The 22,325-nt window shown below is 39.1% G+C and overlaps 1 protein-coding gene across 2 annotated transcripts in view; it reads right to left on the reverse strand.

Moving 5' to 3' along the window:
• Positions 1-22,325, reverse strand: part of FZD6 (frizzled class receptor 6) — a 67,093-nt gene that overhangs the window by 5,119 nt on the left and 39,649 nt on the right. For both annotated transcript variants that reach the window (XM_071421453.1, XM_071421452.1), the window contains exons 2-3: positions 5,575-5,771; positions 1,698-2,715 (exon numbers count right to left, since the gene is read on the reverse strand). In XM_071421453.1, the coding sequence (XP_071277554.1) occupies positions 1,698-2,715; positions 5,575-5,756 (1,200 nt within the window). In that variant the 5' untranslated portion in view covers positions 5,757-5,771. The remainder of the gene's footprint in view (positions 1-1,697; positions 2,716-5,574; positions 5,772-22,325) is intronic.

Below are 22,325 nucleotides of genomic sequence, written 5' to 3' on the forward strand. Positions count from 1 at the left end.
TTCTTGTAGGCTCCCTTCAGGTACTGGAAGGATTAGTTGGGAGTTAATCTGATTAGACAGCATCTTCAAGGAGCTGCAGGGAACTGCACAGTAGCTGTTTATTGCAAATTTAATCCACCTATTTGCAGAGCTGTATCATAGGAGCTGAGACATTTAACCCAGTGAGAGATCATTATCTTCAGCAGTCATGCTGCAAGTTTAATTTATGCCACTTGTCTTATCTGCCAGACCCATCTATGAAAGCCACTATTTTTGTTAGCCAGGTAACATTAGCTACTTCAGTCTGGTTTTATTTGGTTTTCATCTGGCAAATGTAACAAAAGTCTACAAGCCAGCTCAGATAAGGCAAGGCCAAGCACACCACTTTGAGCTATTCCACAATTAGCACACGCTGTCTATCATAGGCACAGATCCCATAAAGTAGATCTTTGTGTAATATTTAATGCTTATATTTCTTCCTTCCAATGGGTTAATTAAAGGCTAAAAATACATGCTCTGTGTTATTATGCCAAGCTGTTATATTTAAGCACCACAAAACAAATTTATTGATTATTTTTAAAGCATAAAAGTCTTGTTTTCAAACTTGTATATTCTGAAGCATTTAGGTTTATACAGAGCTCAGAATAAAACCCACTGAAGTCAAAATACACTTGTTAAGAAACAGCATCGGAAGCCAAAATAACTAAGTAGTCTGTGAGCTGTGCTGCTCTCAGCCTACACTGACTTCAATCCAGAGGATACTAAATGGTGTTTAAGAATGAAAAAGGTCAATCCTGATCATTCAATAATGCCTGTATTTCTATTCCTCATTTTTAATGATAGTTTATTGCAGCAAAAAACATAGATGGGAAGTGTAATGCAATGAAAGATGACACAAGACACTTGCATTTTTTAGTGATGCTGTCTTCTTATATATTTGTTCTTAAATAGAAAGAAATAATACTTGTCAGTATACAAAACTCCCTGCAACTGCAGAAAATTTAATCTACTGAACATAGGCAGATTTAATTTAAAAGTCTTTCCAAAGAAGTTGGATCATAAGAGGCAAATATTAAACACAATCACCTCCACAATTTTAGTTGAGGTTTTTTTCTTTATTTGCTTTTTGTTTTGATTGGTTTTTTTAATAAAGAATTCTTTGCATATCTGAAAATCAGCCTGCAAACTACAGCTATTGTGGAAAAAAATATATGGGAAATTTGTTCTGTAATTTCACATGGTTTACACTTCTACACTTTAAAGAAAAAAAAAAGTGATTCTAAATCTGTGGTTATAAGCAGCATTTAAAATCCAATTTAGTCTAAATTTTTAAGAATCCTTATTTCAGCTTCAACCAAAATTGATGAAAATTCAATTTATGTACTTTGATAATGAGCTTGGCACTGAAGTACTAAGCAAATGCTTTCAGAAACAAATATTGTGAAGAACGACCCTCCTCCATCACAATTTGTAACATCAAGTTCAAAGATTGCAAAAAGCTATATATTCTGTTAGAGCTGCAAGTTGAATTTAATTGCTGAATGCTACCAATTAGATTAAAATTTTCAAAGCAAAAATAATATTCCATTGTTTTTTGACTTGAAAAGAAACTAATCACTCCATGTTTTTGAACTGATTACTCATTGCATGGCAGATATGCATAAGGGTTTTTGCTAATTAACTTTACAGTATTATTTATAAAGGAAAACGTTACTTGCCTGATAAGGGCAAGGAATATGGTACTGGTCACAGTGGTCAAACACCCAAGTAGTTTCCCAGATCTTCCGATTCACCAGTTCATAAACGTAACATCCAAGAAGGGCTACAAGAGGCACCAAGTACAACCCACTGAAAACTCCAATTCGGATCATGAACTTCTTGAGCTTCTCCTGGTTCCTGCCGTCGTGCTGAATGACCTGCCGCACGTGGTTCAGAGAAATGATGCCAGCTAAAAGGAGAGAGAGACCGAAAAACACACAGAGGCACAGCGGCAAAAGCACGAAGTACAGCGAGGCATCCAGGTCGTAGAGACCCACAAAACAAACTCCACTGATATTGTCCCCTTCCACTTTGTTCATTGCAAGGAGCATAATGGTTAGAAAACCAGGTATTCCCCAGGCAACTGCATGGAACCACATGGCCTTCTGTGCAATAGCTTCACAGCTCCATTTTCTTCCCGCTGCAAGGAACCAAGTGATGGTCAGAATCACCCACCATATAGTTCCTGCCATAGTGAAAAAGTACAAAACCATGAAAAGGACAGTACAGGCTTTGTTCTGGGAGCCAAGAACAACTGTTTCACCAATTTCTAACTTCTCATCTGCCTCATTACAGGCAGTTCTGTTCCCAAGTAAAAATCCAATAAAGTACATTAGAGAGACTATGCTGTAACAGACAGAATAATAGATGATTGGTCTCTCTGGGTATCTAAACCTTTTAACATCAATCAGAAAAGTTAGGAACGTGAACAGTGTAGCACAAAGACAAAAGATTGAAACTATTCCAATAAAACTTTTTGCCACATCCAATTCATAATTCTTGAAGTACATATTGGGACATGGGGGTGCACACTGATCAATTCCTAGAAACTTGTAGCCTTGTCCATTGGTAGTGTGTAGGTGTCGGGGACACCAGAATCCATAATCCCTTCGGATCTGGCTTGGGGTCTTCTGAGTTCCATGTATGTTTGTGGTTACAGCAGCAGTGGCAGGAGCAGCCTCATCACAGTTGATTAACCTGAATAAGTAAAGAGAAGAGGAAATACCTCAATAGCCCTCATCCTCAACTAGAATTGATGCCTTAGGTTTTAGCTTTTATATTTTTCAGACTCTTTACTGCTTTAGTGTGTAGTTCTGAGCTTCATATTATGAGATGGTAAGCTCTCTTCACAGAGCAGCTAGACAAAAACAATTCCTTTCCTAGCTTGGAACCAAGGACAACTACCCAAATTTCAGGCCCCAGAGCATAAACAACATGGACTGAAGAGAGAAAAACAAGAAGGATGAGACTTCATAACCTAAATCTAAAATTGGACAATTAACTCCAATATGCTAATGGACCAAAACTTATAAAAGTGAGAAACCTCGTGACCAGTTGTCCATTTTGTGACCATTTTGGGTTCATCTTGGGTGTAGCCCTGGCTGGGCTCTTGTGCTGCCCAAGGTGTATCCATTGAGGCCTTCTAATAAATACCCGCTTTATTCTTTAACTCTATCTAGCCTCTGTTCTAGGTCAGCCTTGATAAGACATCAGAATCACTTCTTATAAATATGAGAAAAATCTGATCCTAAGCACTATTAAATTTTATAGATGATGCAAATGTGAAATGATGTGAAAAAAAATCAGATGACATTATAAAATCCAAACTTCAACTATTCTAATTTCAGAAGATTTCAATTGCATTTAACTGTTGCTCTCTAGCTGTTGCTTTATAATTTATGAAACACTACTCAAATTGCAATCATTCTACACTTTAAAATTAAAATTATTATTATTATGTAAAATTTTACATATGCACATAAAATATTTACAGTATATCTTTTTTAAAAATGTTTGATAACTGACTGTTTGTGACAGCAAAAAATCTTGTGAAAATACAAGCTTCCAATTAAGGAAGAAGACAGACATCATACTTGATGACTAGTACATGATTATTAGAATTTTTTGTGTTGTACTGCTATTTCATTACCAACAATAAACAAACTAACTGAAAAAAAACCTAAGTAGAAAATGCAAGCACTGTCAAAATTATTAGTATTGTCACAATTTTCTAGCACTGTGCTGTTAATTTAAAAACTGCTCCAGGGTTTAACTGGACACAGGATGTGATCTTTTTATAATACTACCATATTAGTAGTGCTGGATGTATCTTCAAATAAGATTATGTAACTCAAGCAGGTAAGCATTTACTCAAAATGGGATTGATGGTCACAGGCCTTCCAAGTTTAAATGTACATTAAAAGGAACAAGTTTCGCATTCTAGCTTTTAAAGTGTAATTCTGTTACGTTGACATTCTTTGTCAAACACTATTACAAGAGCCTCTCAATTCAGTGTCCAAGCTCAGCTCCAGCTAAAAACTCCTTCAGTTCTGTGTTTTACTGCCTATCATGCTGTCCAACTAAATCCAGACTAATTGTTAAGAAAACTGATTCTGTGGCAGATTCTCTCATTAACCACAGGCTGGAGCAGTGCATGTGGAAAGAGAGTGAACTTCATTCACTCATTGTCTTACTCAGCTTCATGTTCCTCTGTAAGAATACAGAAGTGTGGACTTCAGTATTTCAGTTACATGCTCACACCAGCTCCTCTTCCATGGGCTGCAGAAGCAGGATCTCTGCTGCTCTAACAACATCCTGGACTTCTCAGAACATGGACTTTTCAGTACTGGCTACCAGGGAGGTATAACTTCATATATGAACAGGAAAGGTTCATTTCAGTAAACAGTATTAAAATAATTTGAAGTTGCACTAAATCCTGCAAAAAACATAATTTGATTTTAAATGTCATTTTAAAGATATATTGAATAATTGGATTCACTTGTAATTGTCACACTTTTTCAAAATAATCCTTAAAGATATCTGCTGGCTGATGGGCACTATTGTCACATAGAACCCCACAAAAGATGGGAGAAGTTAATGCCTCCTTGTCTTAAAACTCCACAACTTCTATTTTTCTGAAGAACTATGGGAAATGGCATTAATGTCACTTGTCATATTGACTCCAGTACTGATCTCTACCAGAAGTGATCCCCAGGACAACTGTCCCAGCTCTCCCTCAGCCCCATCACAGATTAGCAACCGCTAAAAATTGAGTTTCCAGTCTCTGCTCCTTTCCTGCACCTCTTGACTGGATGTGTGTTAACAAACAAAAAAAAAAATCTGGCCTTAATAATTTATAAATATCCACAGTTGGAGGTCATAATCTCAAAAAGATTGCATTGGAGTGTTTCCAGTGGTTTCCATTTAAAATATATAGAAATCTTTTCCCCAAATGAAGTATTAATTGTCCTCTATCTGAAACAGACATGTGAACACCTTTGAGGAAAAGGTGACACTTCAAAAAAGGGAGTTTTGGCAGGCAGTACAGGAAAAGCAACACAAGACTAGGTTGGCACACTAAAACAGTTAGGGGCAATGGAAAGTTTCTACTGTGCAATGTTCTGGGTCTGTTGAAATACAGAATATTCTACATTCCATCATCTTATGAGCAGTTACTTCTAAAACCCCTAATAAAGTAAGCATGATCATATCCCTAGTTTAGAGATCAGAAACCAAAGCAAAATCTCTGCTGTAACATATAATACTTAAAATTTTAGAAATGTACAGTGAAAAAGCTACCTCTTGCCAGGATGTGATTACTGAAAAGAACTGTCGCAGAGCTTTGTTGCAAAAACTGTCACAGGCAGAAAATGCAGATGATAATTTGAATAACAAAAAAGTTTTAATAAAGAAATGGTCCCATGCATAAGCACTGCAGGGTCAGCATAGTAAGGAAATTACTGCGAGGTGATATTTAACAGCCTGCCTCAGATTTTCAACTCAGTCTGTGTGAAACATGAAAATACCACTCCCACCACCTGTCAATATGAAAAATACCTGGTACATTCCAGCTCTTCAGGCCATGCAATTCCAAAAGTGTCCATCAACTGCTTGCAGTCAGAATACACTTTCTCACAGAGGCTTCGGCAGGGGTGAATCACGTGAATCTGATCTAGGCAGGCTGGGACAAAGGCTCTGCACAGAAATGTGTGGACGTCTGGTGAACAGTGAAGATTCATAAGAATAAGGAAAGGCTACAGGGAAGAAAAAGGCTTTGGTTAGCAATTTTTAAAAGCTAATTCAAAGCATCAAAACTAACTTTCATCACTGGGGCTTACATTTAATCCTATATAGGTTTTGAAAAAATATTAGAAAATAGTGTTTGTTCAGCAGTTCTGAAAAAGCAAAACCCACTGGCTTGAGTGGCAAGAGGCTCTGTTGGCACTTCCAGCCCAGCCCTTGTCCCAGGATCTTGGACAAGGATCTTTGGATTTGGCTATCCAAACTTCATTTTTCCTATGTGACAACATTAGAAATCTGAAAGGTATTATGAATGCCCAAGGTATTTAAAAATAAAGTAAAACATTGAGTTTCTTTGTACATCAGTCAGCTTCTAAACAAATGCCCTGAGGTTTTCTAAGGTGTGTCTGTTCCTGTAGTTCCTGTTAGATTACATTTTCAGTCCTAAGTGGTGTGATATACTCATCTCTCATGCTAATTAAATTTAGAGCTTTTTTTTTTGTTAATGAGGTCTAAACATTATTTCTCATTTTTAAACATCCCATTTAAAATCTCTCTCAACATGACTGAGAATTTCTTTGCCTGGATTACCAAGTATCGGGCAGTGAGTAACTGATGACTATTCTTACTAGAGAATGCATAGAATGAAGTTTAACTTTTTCTGCTCAATGCATTCAATTGCTTATTCACAGTCAGACAGGCTTTTAAGTAAAAAAACCCCAGCCTTTCTGTTCTACATTTTCTCAGCTTTATTGTTAGGGCAAATTATTTTGCTCAAAATACTACCGTGTGTGCAAATGTTATGTGTGATGTTAAACAGGAACAGCATGCAATTTTCAAAGTAGGTCAAGCTTTTAGTAAGATTTTTGTTTACTAAGAATTTTATTTAATTATTTCCCATCAGTATCTATGTCTTTCAGACATTCAACCAATGGCTGAAAAAGGAAAGATTAGATTCTGAGTCCAGAACAGTATCCTTACTTTTTCTAGCTTTTAAGCATTGCATATCTATCTATCTATCTATCTATCTATCTATCTATCCATCTATCTATCCATCTATCTATCTATCTACCTCCTTACTCAAGAAGCAAGTCTTGCTACTGAACATGCAGTTTAAAAGAAAAGACATTGCTAAATAAAATTCCCTTACAAAATGGAATACCTACAAGTCCTTAAAGGGTAATAAATACAGGAGGAATGTATGGGGAGGAAGGAAGAAGATAAGGCAGAGCAAGAATAACATACAAGTGCTTTATGACAAACCAAAAAATGCTGGCAGTATCCTTCAGAGCACTCCAGTTGTGTGCTGCATCTGCACAAGCCATTACAAGAGGCACAGATTAGTTTGACCCCCTCTCTGAATGTCTCCTCTGGAGCTGCCTTTGCTGGAACCCTATATTTGAGTATTTCGTGACAAGGACAGAAATGCAGCTCTGGTATACTGTGTTCCAGTTCCATAAATTGGATTATTTCCTAAAGTCTGCATCGCTTCAGATGAAAAAAGTACTCAGGAGTTTACCTTAAATGAATTAAATTCCCTTTGCATAATTATGATGCTTCTTTTCTTCTCAATTCTTAATTTGTATTTGCTCTGTTCTTCCCGGAACTTAGGATAAACAAAATAGCCTGGGTAGTCATATTCAATTGTTACAGAAATTGAGTTTATTTTTGACATTGTCTTGCAGAATTTGTCTTGATTGTTCTGAATTCTTCCTTTTTGTCATCCACAGTTCATCTCAATCAATAAGAAGTAAAATTAATTTTCTAGAGCAAATTTTGGACTACCAGCCAAAAACTTTTTCATCAATCTTATCTAGAAAAGTAAAGATTTTTTAAAATCTCAGTATTTATATCAATGAAACTGAGTTTACCTACAGTGATATTTTACCAACTATTTTCATAAGCAACTTGACAGTTTCTAAATAGCATTTTCCAATACAGATAATAGGCTTACATATTTTAAGCCTGCAACTTTGATAGAGAAAATGAGCATAAAGAAAACATCCAGAGAAGAAAGTCAGGACATAAAACTAACCTCTACCACTCTAACAGAGTTTCTGTCATATGAAGCTACCTAAAAGCTAAAATAGCACAAAAATCACAACATGTATAATGATATTGTATATTAGAGGCAGATAATGAATGACAAGCAAGAATAAAATGCTTGCATTTGCATAAAGAGTTTTACTAAAGCATGTGGTCATTGTCTAAACACTCGTTTAAAGAGTATATTTTATTTAAATGCAAAACCACCCTAACAGATAAATTTAAAAATTTTTACGAAGAATGCCATGTTTAGCCTATATTGTAATCAGAGCAGTATTCCAAGGACTTGGCTGCCAAGAGTAACTGTCCTTACAATATTTCTTTGATTTCTTTCAGCTTGCTAAAAATATTTACCTTCTGACACCTGAAAGTATGAGCACAAGAGCAAGTTTAATGTTCTGAAAACACAAGCTGACCTCCTGAGTCAGACCATCCAGCTGGACACCTCATTCCCCCCTGGCTGGTAGCAAGGGGGCTGTAATAAGACAAGCTGACATCTCTTCCAGTTTCCTACTAGCAAGGGTTTAGGAAACATGCTGCACATTGCAACACAACCACTGTGTTGAGAAGAGTGACAAACCTTTCTTCCTAAAATGCATCTTCTCCCTTTTTCAATCATTTCTGTTTGAACCCTTTGTAAAATACTACAGCAATAAGTTGTCCAGCATAATTTAAACAGACATTGGCAAGAAAATAATGCACTTTATCTGTTTATTGTAACTCCTGGTTTTGCAGCCTAATGTGTGTTTTGACAAACAGGTAACAGATTGCACTATACTTTTTCCTTTCCATTTTGTCTTCCTGCTATAATTTTTATAATATATTTATATATTAGTATAGTAATGCTTTAAATTTTGATTTCTGCTCCTTTTCATAATATACTTTGTCTTCTATTTGCCTTGACTAAATTTGAAGACTGACATCACATTTCCAGTGACAACAAAGACTTTCTGAGTGACAGTAACTGGTAAAATACTGTGCCCACCCACTAGTACAGATAGTGGGTGTTACTTTTCCCCCATATTTATTACTCTGGGGGTTATTTTCCCCCAAACTTATTACTCTGCATTTCCCTACCCTAGATCATACCTACCATATTTTATTGTCCAGTTGCTTCTAGTACATGATCTCTCTGCAATTCTTTCATCCCATTTTGTTTTCTCAGCAAATTCAGTACCTATCTCTCTTCTAGATCCATTTATGAATTAGTTTGTTATCAGAGGTTTCAGTACAAGTAACTAAGGGGAACCACTCCAGTGATTTATGTGGTATAGCATGAAACTATCAGCTCAGGATTTAATACCTCTTATTGGGAAAAAAACATTTATCTATTTATTTATACCTACTTTTCTTCTTGTGCTTTAGGCAGGCATTGGAAAACAAAGTCTACAATGGGTTACCAGCATAGTTTCTTAAAAAAATATAGGCTGTGAACATGTTTTTGGAAACTGAAGTATATATAATCTGAATTATCCCTTTCAACAGAAGCATGGAGTCCCTCAAAAAACTAATAGATTTTACAGCCAATGAGTTTTCTCAACCAAAAAAAAACCTCTATAAAACGTAAAACTTTGCCTCAAGCACACACATATGGAATTTGTAAATACAGATTTATTTTCAGCAACTGCTTATTTTTACCATTTAAGAACATCAGAAGTGTTAGTGAATTGTGCCTGGAACTCTGCTAAAATGAAGTATATTTAAATGTGGGCTTCACTTCCAGCTAGCCAAAATGGAAAAGTCTGCTCATAGAAAATAGTATGTCTGTGTTTCCTGATGGACCATAAAAGCAAAATCTTACCAAAACCAAAGTATTTGCTCCTCCAGCTTCATAGTCTGGAAGCACAAAGTAAAGCCAAGATCACAAGCTCACTGACAGTAAAATTCAGTTCTTTCAAGGACACTTTATCTGAACCATGGATGTCCCAACCACAAACCACATTTTACCCACGTGGTCAGCTGGGTAAACTGCATGCATGCACATGCTGGCGTCCTAAGCATGCAAGTCTGGGATTAAACTCACAATCTTATACCATAATCCTCCTCTCTTCAGGAAGTTCAGGGTCTGCATGTGGCACAAACAAACAAAATTCGCTCTTCCAGGAAACCAAGGCACTTGGCATTTTAAGCATTAGCAACCACTGCCCTGTCATATGAAGAAGAGATGAAAATCTGCACACTGGGTGATGAGAATGCTAAAAATAGAGTGAAACTACGCTCTTGAAAAAACAGAAAGGGAGCCTCACACAGTCAGTGTAAGTTCTAAAATATAAATTTTCATCTTCTTGACAATGGGAAACAAAACTCAGTAAATGTAAGACAAACTAGAATACAGTAACAATCTTTAAAAAAAAACAACAACAAAAAAACCCAAACCAACAATCTAATAGCAGGTGTAAAGACAAAGATGATGTAGCCTGTAACAGCAAGAGGGGCATGCCTCAAGCACTATCAATGAAGAACCAAGGACTGTGGGATGCAAACTTTCCACTAACAAACAGGAACACCTTATGAAGTCCTAGAGTCCTTACAAGGTGTGTCTATGTTAAATTATCTCCAGCAGCAAAGACAAGCTACCTCAGAAATCCAGTTATGGGGTGGTTCTACAAACAGTAACACAACAGAGACAAGTGAAGACAAATGGTGCAAAACACAGAAAGAATGTCTAAGTGCAAACATGTCCTTAAATGTGCTTTGCCAACAAGTAAATTGCAACCTAGAACTATATATGGATCCTGTGCTCCCCATGCTTCTCTGTTTTGTGCTTAGCAGGCTTACAACTGCAAGACACAAGAGAAACAAGTTCACTATTCCATGCAAACATTTCAAATGCTTGTTGTACCTCACCTCAGTCTGATCCAGAGAGAAGCATTACCAGAGATGATCAGTCTCTGGGGTTCAGATGTATGATAACTACCAGCATATACCAAAACAAGTAAGTGAAAATACTCTCCTGTACTCTGCTGATCAGTGTCACAGAGACACTTTCATAATATAGAAAACTGTGGACTGAAATATCAAAGTCTTTGTTACAATCATCCATGGCAAACCTTCATTGTAAAAGACAGGAAATACCTTGAATTGCACAGAGGACTTGAGCCTTTTTTCAGCCACTGGAGTCAGATACCTAAGACAGTAAGAACCTGCTCTCCTAACCACTGGGCTCTACCTACCATGTGAAAGCATTTAGCTTCATTAATCTAGTTAACATTGAGGTTACCCAAGTTAAACAATGACAGACACTAACTGTCGTGGTGTTAAGCCATGTCAGCTCTTTGATACATATGTTTTGATTAAAGGAACAACACTACAACCTTGTTGCTTACAGAACTCTGTATTTCAGTCACCGAAGCAAAGGCAGGCTTAAATCTGTATTTCTACAATTTTACTCCACTGTGTACCTCAGATTCCTACCTATACTAAAGATACCCATTGCTATTCATGTAACTATGTATCTGCTTTAAAGGAAATAACACCCACCTAAATAATGAATAATTAGGGTCATAGAACATCTCAGATTGGAAGGGGCCCAGAAGGATCACCAACTCCCTTGCTTATTGCAGGGCACTTTCATGATTAATAATTAAAAATTAATTGTTAATAATTTACAGTACCATACAAACAAACCTACTATCCAGTCACTAGAGAACTGAAGTATAGCCTCAAACTCTAAACCAAATATATTTAGAAACATGTAAGTTTTCAGATGTGATAGTCAGGAAATATAGCCACTGTCAATCACAGTGCATATAACCTATCTCAGAAGAAGAGACAGTAATTACTCTTTCTACTCACAGAGCTACACTAACAATCTTCACCGTATCTTTAGCCACTTTTACAATGATAATCTGTTTCCATTAAAAACAGTGGAGCAAGTATGGCACGGCTGATTTAATCCTACACTATTGTTACAATGGAGTTATTCTCAACTGGATGCACACAAGATTAGCATCACACCCAGAGGGATTAATGCCTTCATGCAATTCCTAGACAGGCTGGCAAGGGTGGCAATTTGCTGATGGCCATAGTGAATCAGCTGCCAAGAACCTCCGACTTCTAGTTCATGCACAATTAACTAAGTCATGATAAATAAATGTCCCAACACATGAAACTAAATGAAGGATGAAATGTACAAGTCCAATAGATTCAAAGCAAGGTTGAGAAAAGACTAGGTTTTTCCCACTGGAAGTTACATTGAGGAATTTAGATCAAAGGCAAGTTAAATACACTTAATTTGGTATGTAAGGATTTTGCAGGAAGCTGAGGCAGTTTAAGTGTCAGTGCCTTGTTGCTACATGCCTGCTAAAAGCTGCTACTTAACAGAACTGCAAAACAGGAACATGGGAATGCACAGAAACATTAGTGCAATGTAAACCATGCTTTAAACCAGCAAGGAACATGGTATGAGCTCATCTGAGAGCCCATATACACCATGTCTCTACCTGAGCTCTGAGTAATAATCAACTACTGCTGCCAGCAGCAAGTATCAGCTGTAATCTGTATTTTCTCAATTCAGTTAAAATTACATGGGTAAACCAACAAAAGTTTTTCAGGACTAAAAGTCACCATTTATATTTTAGCTATAAATGGATATAAGATGTACACTATAAATCTGAATACTTTTAAGTTTAATATGCATTATTAGTGCATCTTGATTTCACAGACGTAAAAAGAAAACCATCAAACATACATGAATTTGACTTCTATTTTAAAAAGTTGCTTTAAAAAAAACAGCATTACTTTCTGCAGCTTCCACAATAAACTAAAAGCACATGAAGTTTTGTTTAATCTAAAAGCTTTTCAAACATTTTAAAAATGTAATCAACTTAACATTTACATAGATAAGAATGAAGTATTTTGTCAGAGTACAAAGTAGGTTGCCCCCGTAGTTTAAAAGACAATAGTTTAAGTTTCCTACTCCAGGAAATCTGAAGTTCAAAGAGCTGGTAGAGGCTAGGAGTGGTCAGAGAAAGAAATGGGCAGTAAACAAGCAGTGGGACAAACGATGCCGTTCTGCAGAAAGATGTTTGCAAAGATATAAGCTTATTTTTGTCCTTCAACCGAACAGCAAAGGCAACACATGCACTTAGACTGTCGAAGGGCTGTGAACAAAGCCTGGCACAGCCCCGTGCAGTGGCTGATAAGCCCGACCGTGCCCAGCAGCGCTCCTCCCACAGCCGGACGGCCCGAGCTGCCTGCGGCGGATCAGTGTTCAGAGGGCAAAGGATGGCAGCTGATCCCCAAAACCCCTGTGCTGTGAAGTGCCCTGGCACCGGCCAGAGGGCAGCCAGGTGCCCCTGGGGGCGGGACTGAGCTTCATCATTCATCACTCGTCCAAGCAGGAGGGCAGATGCCGGGCTGGGCAATCGCTCAGGGAGCCCCATCGCTCAGCAGCCAAATGTTCAATGGATCTGCAGCAAGAACGAGACTGACTGCAAACTCTTCACCATCCCTCCTCCAACACAATATAATATACATACATACATCATATATATGCATGCAATATACACACATACATATATATTATATATATATATATACACACACACATGTGTCTGCATACACATCCTGGTCTGAACTTTCATATTAGCTACTCAAAGGTTATGGGAATATTAATCAAAAATCCTACCAGGGCAAGGATAAAGCACATGGGGGAATGTTTTCAAAGGTTGATAGGACAGCAAGGCACTCATGCACTTTCAAAAAAAGGTAAGACAAACTCCATAAAACAACTCCAATACCACACCTTGGCACTAAGGTTGCCATTGACACTATAAATGGGCACAGACACAGAAGGATAAAGCAGGCTATTCTGCTTCTTTACTTTTATACACTCTGAATGGTTTTGTACTAACTGTACAGAGCTGCAAGATATTCTGAGTTGGAAGGGAATCACTAGGACCAAGTCCAACTCAAGAGAATGGCCCACACAGGGATCTAGCAACAGAATTTCTTTCTGTAGTAAAACAACTTAATTCCATATTTTCTCTTTAAGTATTTTCACATGCAAAATAAAAATACATATATGCCTATATTTTTTAAGTATAGCAAAGGTTATAAACAATACAGACAGGAATTTTACATCTCACTATCTGAAACAAACTAAAGTACAAGTATTTCAAATACTTTTCAAAATAGCTTATGACCAAAATCCACTGCATTTTTTTGTTCTAACCTAAATTATAACTTGACCTAAATTATAGATATTCCAGCCTCTGCAATTTACAGTCTTTAACAAACATGAGAGCTTTTTCCCAAGTGTTACAGAACTGAACTATTTTTACAAAGATTTTCAGTTATACATTGTATCTGATTTAGGTTTTGCGTAAACTAGACAGCATAAAAGACAGAAAACTATGAGTTAACTGAAGGAAGGTATAATGCCGGCCCTCAGACATCTGAAGTCTAGACAAAGCTTCATTACATCTGGACTGCAGTAGCATAAGAATCTCAAATCTTAGACTCTCCTTGTATTTGCCATATGTTACAAGAGTACGTGGATTTATTGCTAAACTTTTGTGCAGCATTCAATGTAAAGGATTACCTGTAATAATGTTGATAGACAGTCTTATCTTTAAAAAAGCCCCCCATTTCTAAGAAATTCCAGCAGAAGTCATTACTGCTCTGGTTCCAAAAGTCATCCAGATTTATGCTTCCCCCTCTCTCTGTGAGCGAGGAGACACACTTCAGCACAACAGCACCGCCCAAGTCACCAGAGTAGTAAACCTGCACCGTTTCTTTCTTGCCTACTGCATTTTTGAGCAGTCTTAAATGAAAACTTTAGTGGTCTTTAAAAAAACAACTTTGTTATGATGTAGGAGATATCAGTCAGGCATGCACAAGTCATTTGACCAAGCTGAAGCCCATGAAGCTGCAGTCACCTACCTCAGCATCTGCAATCATTACCTCTGTCTGCTGCTTTCACTACTTCCAGTTGGTCATACTTTGAGACACTCCCTAGCTTTGAAAACCTGCATCAGACACCGTTTCCTTATTGTTAGCCCACAGTGCTCATCTTGGTGACATTTCGCTCATTATCCTCCCTATTTCTCCTGTTCTAAAAACTTAAGGCCACCTTTTCTTTCTCCCTGTCACGTTACAATTTGTGGGCCGCGTTAACCTTCGACATTTAACATTCTGTTTGTAACTCTGTGTATAATCCCCAGCGAGATCCTCCACCCAACTGGATTCTTAGAATGGTGCACCTTGTACCTTCCTTGCAAGAGCATTAGCTCATGTGAAACAGTATGCAGCAGGGACATGGCACCCTAGCAAACAGGTATTGCTAGGTCACCATGAGGTGGATGGGTACAATCCCTCTCCAGAAAAGAAATTCTTTTAATTTTGCATGCAGGAAAACTGTGTGGAGAGTTTGGCCACTAAGTGCTTTGTGGCAGTAGCTACTGAGTCTAAAGAAGTCTGGTTATGCAGGCCCTCTGGGGAATACAGCATGAGCCAAACTTGGAAGGATGTGGTTATTCTTTGAAATAACTTGATCTACCAGAAGTTTAAGTACAGGAAAGGTGGATTTTTTTTTCTTCCCAGGAAGCTCTTGTCTAGAGGAAAGGTATCTTCAGTAAGAGGACATCCTTACTGTCCTACAAAGACTGATCATCCAGGCCTCTCTCCCCTCATATACAGTAGCTTCTCACACAGTTCTTACACACCCCTGCCCGCCTCTCCCAATAGCTATGCAGAAATCCAGCAAGTCTCCACTCGTCTACACTACACAGCTCAGAAAAAGAGGGCAGACATATGCATCTTTTACTCTGGCAGACAAATTACCAACGTGTTACAGCAATCACAGATGCACACAAACACACAGAGAAGACCCAAAAAGGCAACCATGTGACAAAGGAACTATGTTTGCCCCTAAGGGCTGGTGAATCAACAGTCAGCACTGAGAGAGAGAAAAAGGCAGCAAATTTTGTGGTGCAGTTACTCCCACCCCCTCCTCTGGAATACAGTAAAGAACTAAAGAGATGAAACAACAGTAGTCTTAGAAATTGTCAGCTTTAATCACTGCATTGTCAAACTAGAAAAGAAACCATGGACATGTGACCACATTCCCCATCCAATGTGGTTATTTTCTGGACCATTTGCTTTTATGGTCTTTATCAAAGAAGGCATAGGTAGTATCTTGTAGCCAAGTTATCACTTTGAACATCCATCCTGCAAATGGAAAACTAAGCCTGCATTCCACCTCCACCAGCAAAAAAGGGGCCTGAGCTCCATCCAGCCTCCTGACCACAGAGCACTGTGGGCAAAGAGCATCTCACACCCAAACACCACAAAGCTTGCTTCAGAAAGACATCAGGATCCTCTGCCATTCTTAGGCTAGATTTGTAGATGACAAGCATCAGGAGCCTTGCAAAGATGTCCCACCATGTACCTTGCTTCACCAAATCCTTCAAGACTACCCAGTTGCTGTTGCCAGAGCTGCTGTGGGCCAATGCACTGGGTGTGAGTTGTTACCCAGTTGTTGATCCCACAGTTTGACAGCTCACAGACAGCAAAGGGCAAACAGTGTGGACCACCAGCACACAACAATATACAGTTTTGTCCTACTTGCCTACTATTCAAAGAAAGATATGTGAAGATGACCTTCAAAATCATGGTCACCATATCACCCTCAGCAGACCTATCCTACCTAATCTAATGCTCGGTTTTACTAATGACCAGGTGAAGTTCACAAGGTTCCATTGGGCAGCAGCCACTTCCACAAAAACACTAAGACAATATGGAAATTGCACCTGTGTCTCAAAGCTTTGTACCCACTGCTGACTCTCCCCACCACCAAGGATTATGTGTTCTCAGCAGACAGCTCAGCTCCCAGGCCATAACTGTCTTCCATCAGTGAAGGCAAAGCAGTCAAACTCAGTAGCTCTGTTCCTGCTTTCATTCTCTATATAAAGTTTCAGGGAAGCTGTTCTGTTCATCCACAGGTGTCCTCTAGGAGTAGGCTACAGCCACAGGACTAAGTCCATCACTGCCTTCATTTACCCAGTAATTGCAGATTTGAGTGTGGAGAAGAGGGAATTGGAGACAAGGCTGCACAGCAGGACTAAGAAACCACCTACAGCTTGCAGCTGCACTTAAATATTTACCAGGGCACTGCAGAAGGGACAGACATCCGCAGGAGACAAACAACAAGATACCATGGTATTTCTCAGAAGCTGACAAAGATCTGCAAGACAGCCTTCCACAGGCCAGCGTCAGACCCCATGAACAGTGAGACTGGCCAAAATCTAACCCAGAGTAGAACTCCTCTGTCTCAGGCAGCAGACAGGTAAGAAGTGTGCTGACAACTTCACCTAGTGATCCACTCCTGTAACACCAAATTATTTGCCAGAGTAGGCATAACCTCAGAAGATGGATAAAGAGGAGGCTCTTGGAATCACACTGTCAACACCATCTCCAAGAACCCCAGCCACCATCTCTTTGCCAAGCAAGCAGTATTTTGGACCCCCATGCATTCTAAACAGCATCCTTGCAGAACAAAGCCCAAGGCAGTGCTATGCACATCATCAAGCGGGCAAGTCCTGCTGCTCAGAGAAAGCAGCAGCAGATTTTGCAGACGACTGATATGCTCAGAGCCAGGATAATGGGATTCACAGATTTGCCTGTCTGCTTTCAGTCAATCTGCACAAGCCAATCACACTTGAAGGGCCTCAGTACTACAGGTAGCAAACACTTTTTTAGTGGCTGTAATTTACTGTACCCATAAGAATCAGCAAAAATGGTTTATGAATGTTGCTATAAGCACCACTCTAAGAAATAAACATGATGTATGTTTCCTTGGAATACCTGAGAGCAAGAGAGTACAAAAAATGAACACACATCCCAAATTTTTATGTTGTTTTACAAAATTACACAGATAATTCACATGTTTTCAAACCCCTAGTCAATGCTTTTCTGCAACTTCCAAGGTGATGCTCAAAAGAATTACTCATGTCCACTATATTTCTTGAGACATAACAAACAGAGAAGTCAGTTGTACTATCTTGTATTTCCTTTGATCCATATGAAGTATGTATAAAAAATACTTTGGCATCTGCCAACTTCCATTTAACAAGCATCAATTCAGCTGTTTCATCACCACAATCTTTTGTGACATGCACTACATTCTGAGAAGCTAGAAAAGTTTGTAAACAGTAACACATGATGTTCTAAATTTACCACTTTTTACAAAAGCCTCCCCTGCTCTTTAGTATCATGGTAAAGCAACAACAAAAATGTTACAACCAAAATATGAATTAAAGACTCCTTTGTGCTTGTTCCATTGGGTCAATGTCCACACCTCTGCACACATTTCTCCACTTTAGGGTCTGAGGCAGCACCAGGGACAAAACATAACTCCAAGCAGATCAAGAACACTAAAAGATGCTGAGATTTAAGCTGCAGGTTTCAAGTACTAGTGTTTCATGTATTACACCGAGCACTGCTCATGTGGAGCACAAGCAGGAAGCAAAGATGGCTGTCTCTAGAGATTAAGTAAATTCACATCTGTGATACTTTGCAGGCTATCCCAGTAATAACCTTTTCATGAAACAGCACTTATTTGCCCTAAACTCCCAACCTACAGTGGTAGACAGCTTTTTCCTTCCTGTGTGTACACACACACATGTACCAACTTAAGCTTGCAGACACCAGGTTTGCAGGTTTTTATAAGTATTGTTATATTGAATTAACTGTAAATTTGGATTTAGTGGAAGCAAATGAAGCCACTACATTACAAATTTTAACTCACACAACTTCAGTATTAAACTTTGGAAGGTACTTTTTAACCCCCTCTAAATGGCTTTGTTTCAACTGACCCCAGTTCTCACACAATTTCTGCCACTGCTGCAGCCAGCTGCATTTAACCCTCCACAGACACGCACACACATATTCTGGCACATGGCCATGAACTCACAAGTGAGTGGAAAACTCACTACTGAATCATTTTTTCAGTCTCTCTGAGGTACTTCATTGTTCTCTGTGCAACATTTTCCAGTGTTTTCTATAGTCTCCTCTAAAAGCTCACTGGCAAGGCTTTTCCCTTTGTACTTCTACAGACCTGGATCTTGCCCACAACAGGAAGTCTTAAGGGCTTGTCTCCTGTGGACACATTCCAGAACTGCAGCAGAACAGATTAAGAGATACGAATGTAAGTTACAACACAGTAACTCTCTGCCTTGATGGAATAATGCCTTCAGTTGACAACCTATACCAGGATAGTTAAAGTAGGAATTACTTTGGAATTAGAAGTGACTTGTTTTTGTGGACGACCACGAGGGGGAGTTACACCTATTTAAGTACAGCTGTAATGAACCAGATCTTCTTTTATGTCCACTCATTTTCCTCATCAGACAAACCGTACATCTTCCACCTCCCAATCTGAACTAGTAGTAACAAGAACAGTTACTGATAAACTGCTTTGAGATACAGAGGTGGTAGGCATCTGCAAATAATCAGATTCCAGAGTCATGCAGCTGTTTAGCAAACATACCCAAAACTTCACACCACAAAACCATGTGGTTTTACTTTCCTAAAGCCACCATTTGTTGTGTAAACAAAATGAATCCAAATATAAAGTAAAACTCAAGAAGCCAAAACTTGGTCTGTCAAGTTGAAAGCTCAAAATTAAACTAAATAATGGAGGAATGTGAATGGAGGGAGCAACTAGAAATTACTTATTTTTTATTGCAGAAAACAAGATCCCAGAGGGACTATCCTCACTAGCCAGAACATCCATACAGAGGCCCTAGGACTGAGTTAGTCATCTTCCTGTTCTAGTGTTGCAGTGTTCTGGTTTATAGCACATCATTATGAACAGCTGATACATGAGGCAGAATTGTAAAACCATCTATCAGCTGCTTTCCTCAAAGACAACCACTACCTGAGACAGTAGCTCCACATCATCCTCTTCTGGAGGATTACTGTGAAGACACCATCCAGAAATACCAATTTAACACACCCCCAGCACAGCTCTTCTTGCTATGCAACACTCCCTTGCAGCAGAACACACCTGTAGAGCCTTCAGAGTGGGGCATTGTGAGTTACCACTGTTTTGGAGAGTGAACTTCACCTTGTGGTGAGACTTGCCCCCTTGACAAATCATCATCCTTTTGGGGAGCAAACACTCCCCAAAAATTCTTAGAGGGGGTAGAAACATAAACCTGCATTAACACTAGGGCTCTTTGCACAAAATATTTTTGATTTCTGGAAGAAGGCCCTACCTTGTTCCTTAGGATTGCATGATCCTACTAAAAGTCAGTTATGATACAGGGAGCAAAATACTGCAGGCCTCAACCTCAAAACCCTGTGAGACCTTACACGCAAATATGTAAATCTCATGCCCAATTTTGAGAACAGGGGGAAGGGAGGGGGAAGAGCAAGACAGAATTAAAAAAGAAAGCCTTTAAGCATTCCTACTGAGGATCAAAGGAAAGCACTTCTATAGAGTGAAAACATGCCATTAAAATTCTTTCTTTGGTATGAATGAAGTTTGGACTGAAAATTAGAAAAAAATTTAAGCTCTTAAAACAACAGAAGTCTCCTCCACCTCCTAACACACTGCCTTGCTATGGCTGCAAACTGAAATTAAATGCTATTCCAGAAGTGAGTGACTCCTCCTCCCCTGCTGCAACACTGAAAATCCCCTGAAAAGCAGAATCCTTTGACAGTCCTGAGAAGGTTCTCAGTTGCAATCAACTATGGACAAATTGGCACCATTACTGAATGATATGAAGAATGACATCAAAACGTGTGACACCGGTACACACTGGCCCTCTCAGAAAGAAGGCCCAGCAATGAACCACGGTAAGCTTTTACCATTTTAATGCCAAATCTAACCACTAGCAGTGAATTCAACATGAACTTCATACAGAGTGGAGCAAAGACCCTTTCACCTGTAAAGCAGCTGTCTTAAAAATTCTCTTTGACCAAGTAATCCATCATCACCGCTGGACCACAACAAAGGCAGGCAGCCCACCACACAAGAGGCAGCTCAGAAATGTCTGCGCAGCACCACAGTAGTTAGGAATATCAAATTAGAGGCCAGGCAGTGGGAATGACAGGAGACTAGGAAGCAAATCAAAGAGGGTAGGCAAATTAAACCCTAATAGACACTGTTGTTCCCTGCAGCCACCCAGCCAGTTGGCTGAGTAGTAATCCAACACTAGTAGTCAGGTTATAAGGGTGACAGGATGGAAAAAGAGAGAAAACAAGAAAACTTCTCACTACCACACAATTGTTAATGAAATAGCTATACAAGAAGGTAGGTAGCTATATGTAAGGCAAGCCATGAATACTTTCCAGGAGGAACTCACTCCACACATGCACTAGACACAAGTTACTGACAGTTGAGAAAAGTCAGCCATAGCAACCTAATAAAAATGGCTCTGTGGTCTTTCTGCCCTAGCAGCAGCATGACTGGAAGGCACAAATACTGACAAGTGCTGGCTCAATGGCTGCAGTTAACACACACCGAGTCAGAAGCAGCAGCATATCTGAGGAGATAAAGTGGCAGACACTGCAGGAAGCACTCCTGAGAAGTGATGGCCAGAGAAGCACTGCACAGCTCACACCTGAAGCCTACAGCCTGCCTTCCAACTAAAAAGCCTTCAATTTGTCAGAGATCTGCAGCAAATTCAGTTGTCTGCATACAGATGGCTTAACATTTGATACCAGAATTTCTCACACATCTACACTGGGTTGACAAAACCAACATGAGACCAAAGCCTATGCTATTCCAGGCTGGGAGGGAATTGTGATTATCCCGAGCAACACTAAAAACATGTTTCGGCAGCTGAACCAAGCTCCTCCTCCAAGCTCAGTAAACAGTATGCAAATAAGATTTTAGTAGCAGTACCTTCAACACCACATATAATTTTTTTTGAAACAGAAACTTAATATTCACCTCACTTCTGTTGCACTCTCTGCATAGCACAAGACACTGAGCTTTTCAAGACCTGTGTTAAGTTTTTCCCCCTCCTCTTACCACTGAAAAGCCATTATTAAAACAGGTTTAAAACTTGTTTTACAAGCCTCTCACCCAGAGAGGCTCTCACCCTTCACAGGTATTGCTATGGGCAAAGCCTTTCCACAACGACGCATATTCTCAGGGGAGCCACACTTAGAGTCAGTTCAGGTAAGCAAAGTGCTTATTTTCAGTTTAAAAGAGTAAAGTTGCTCTTTCAGTCAGAAGTTTCAGCATCCAGTTAGAAGACATCAGAATGCAAAAGCCACAATGGAGAACAGGGCTAAGAATAACTTCAGGTGATCCTCCTTAGTAGATGTAAGGTGACAGAGGAGCAAAGAGCATCTTCTAAATATGATTTTTGCACTGAGTTCAGGCAGGCCAGGATATTATAAACTATTTCTCCTGAGAATTTCAACAATTGTTCTGTATAACAGTAAAGTGCCTGAGCCACATGTGATCAGCTCTGCCAAAATGCTCTGAATAGCCACATTGCTGTGCTACACCCATTCCTCTTCCACTCTAATACAGGATCCAAGGCAGGGCGGAGGGAGGAAGT

The sequence above is a fragment of the Agelaius tricolor genome, unplaced genomic scaffold, assembly GCF_023055355.1.
Source record: "Agelaius tricolor isolate 1412-34295 unplaced genomic scaffold, bAgeTri1.0.p SCAF_2, whole genome shotgun sequence".
Taxonomy (NCBI): domain Eukaryota; kingdom Metazoa; phylum Chordata; class Aves; order Passeriformes; family Icteridae; genus Agelaius; species Agelaius tricolor.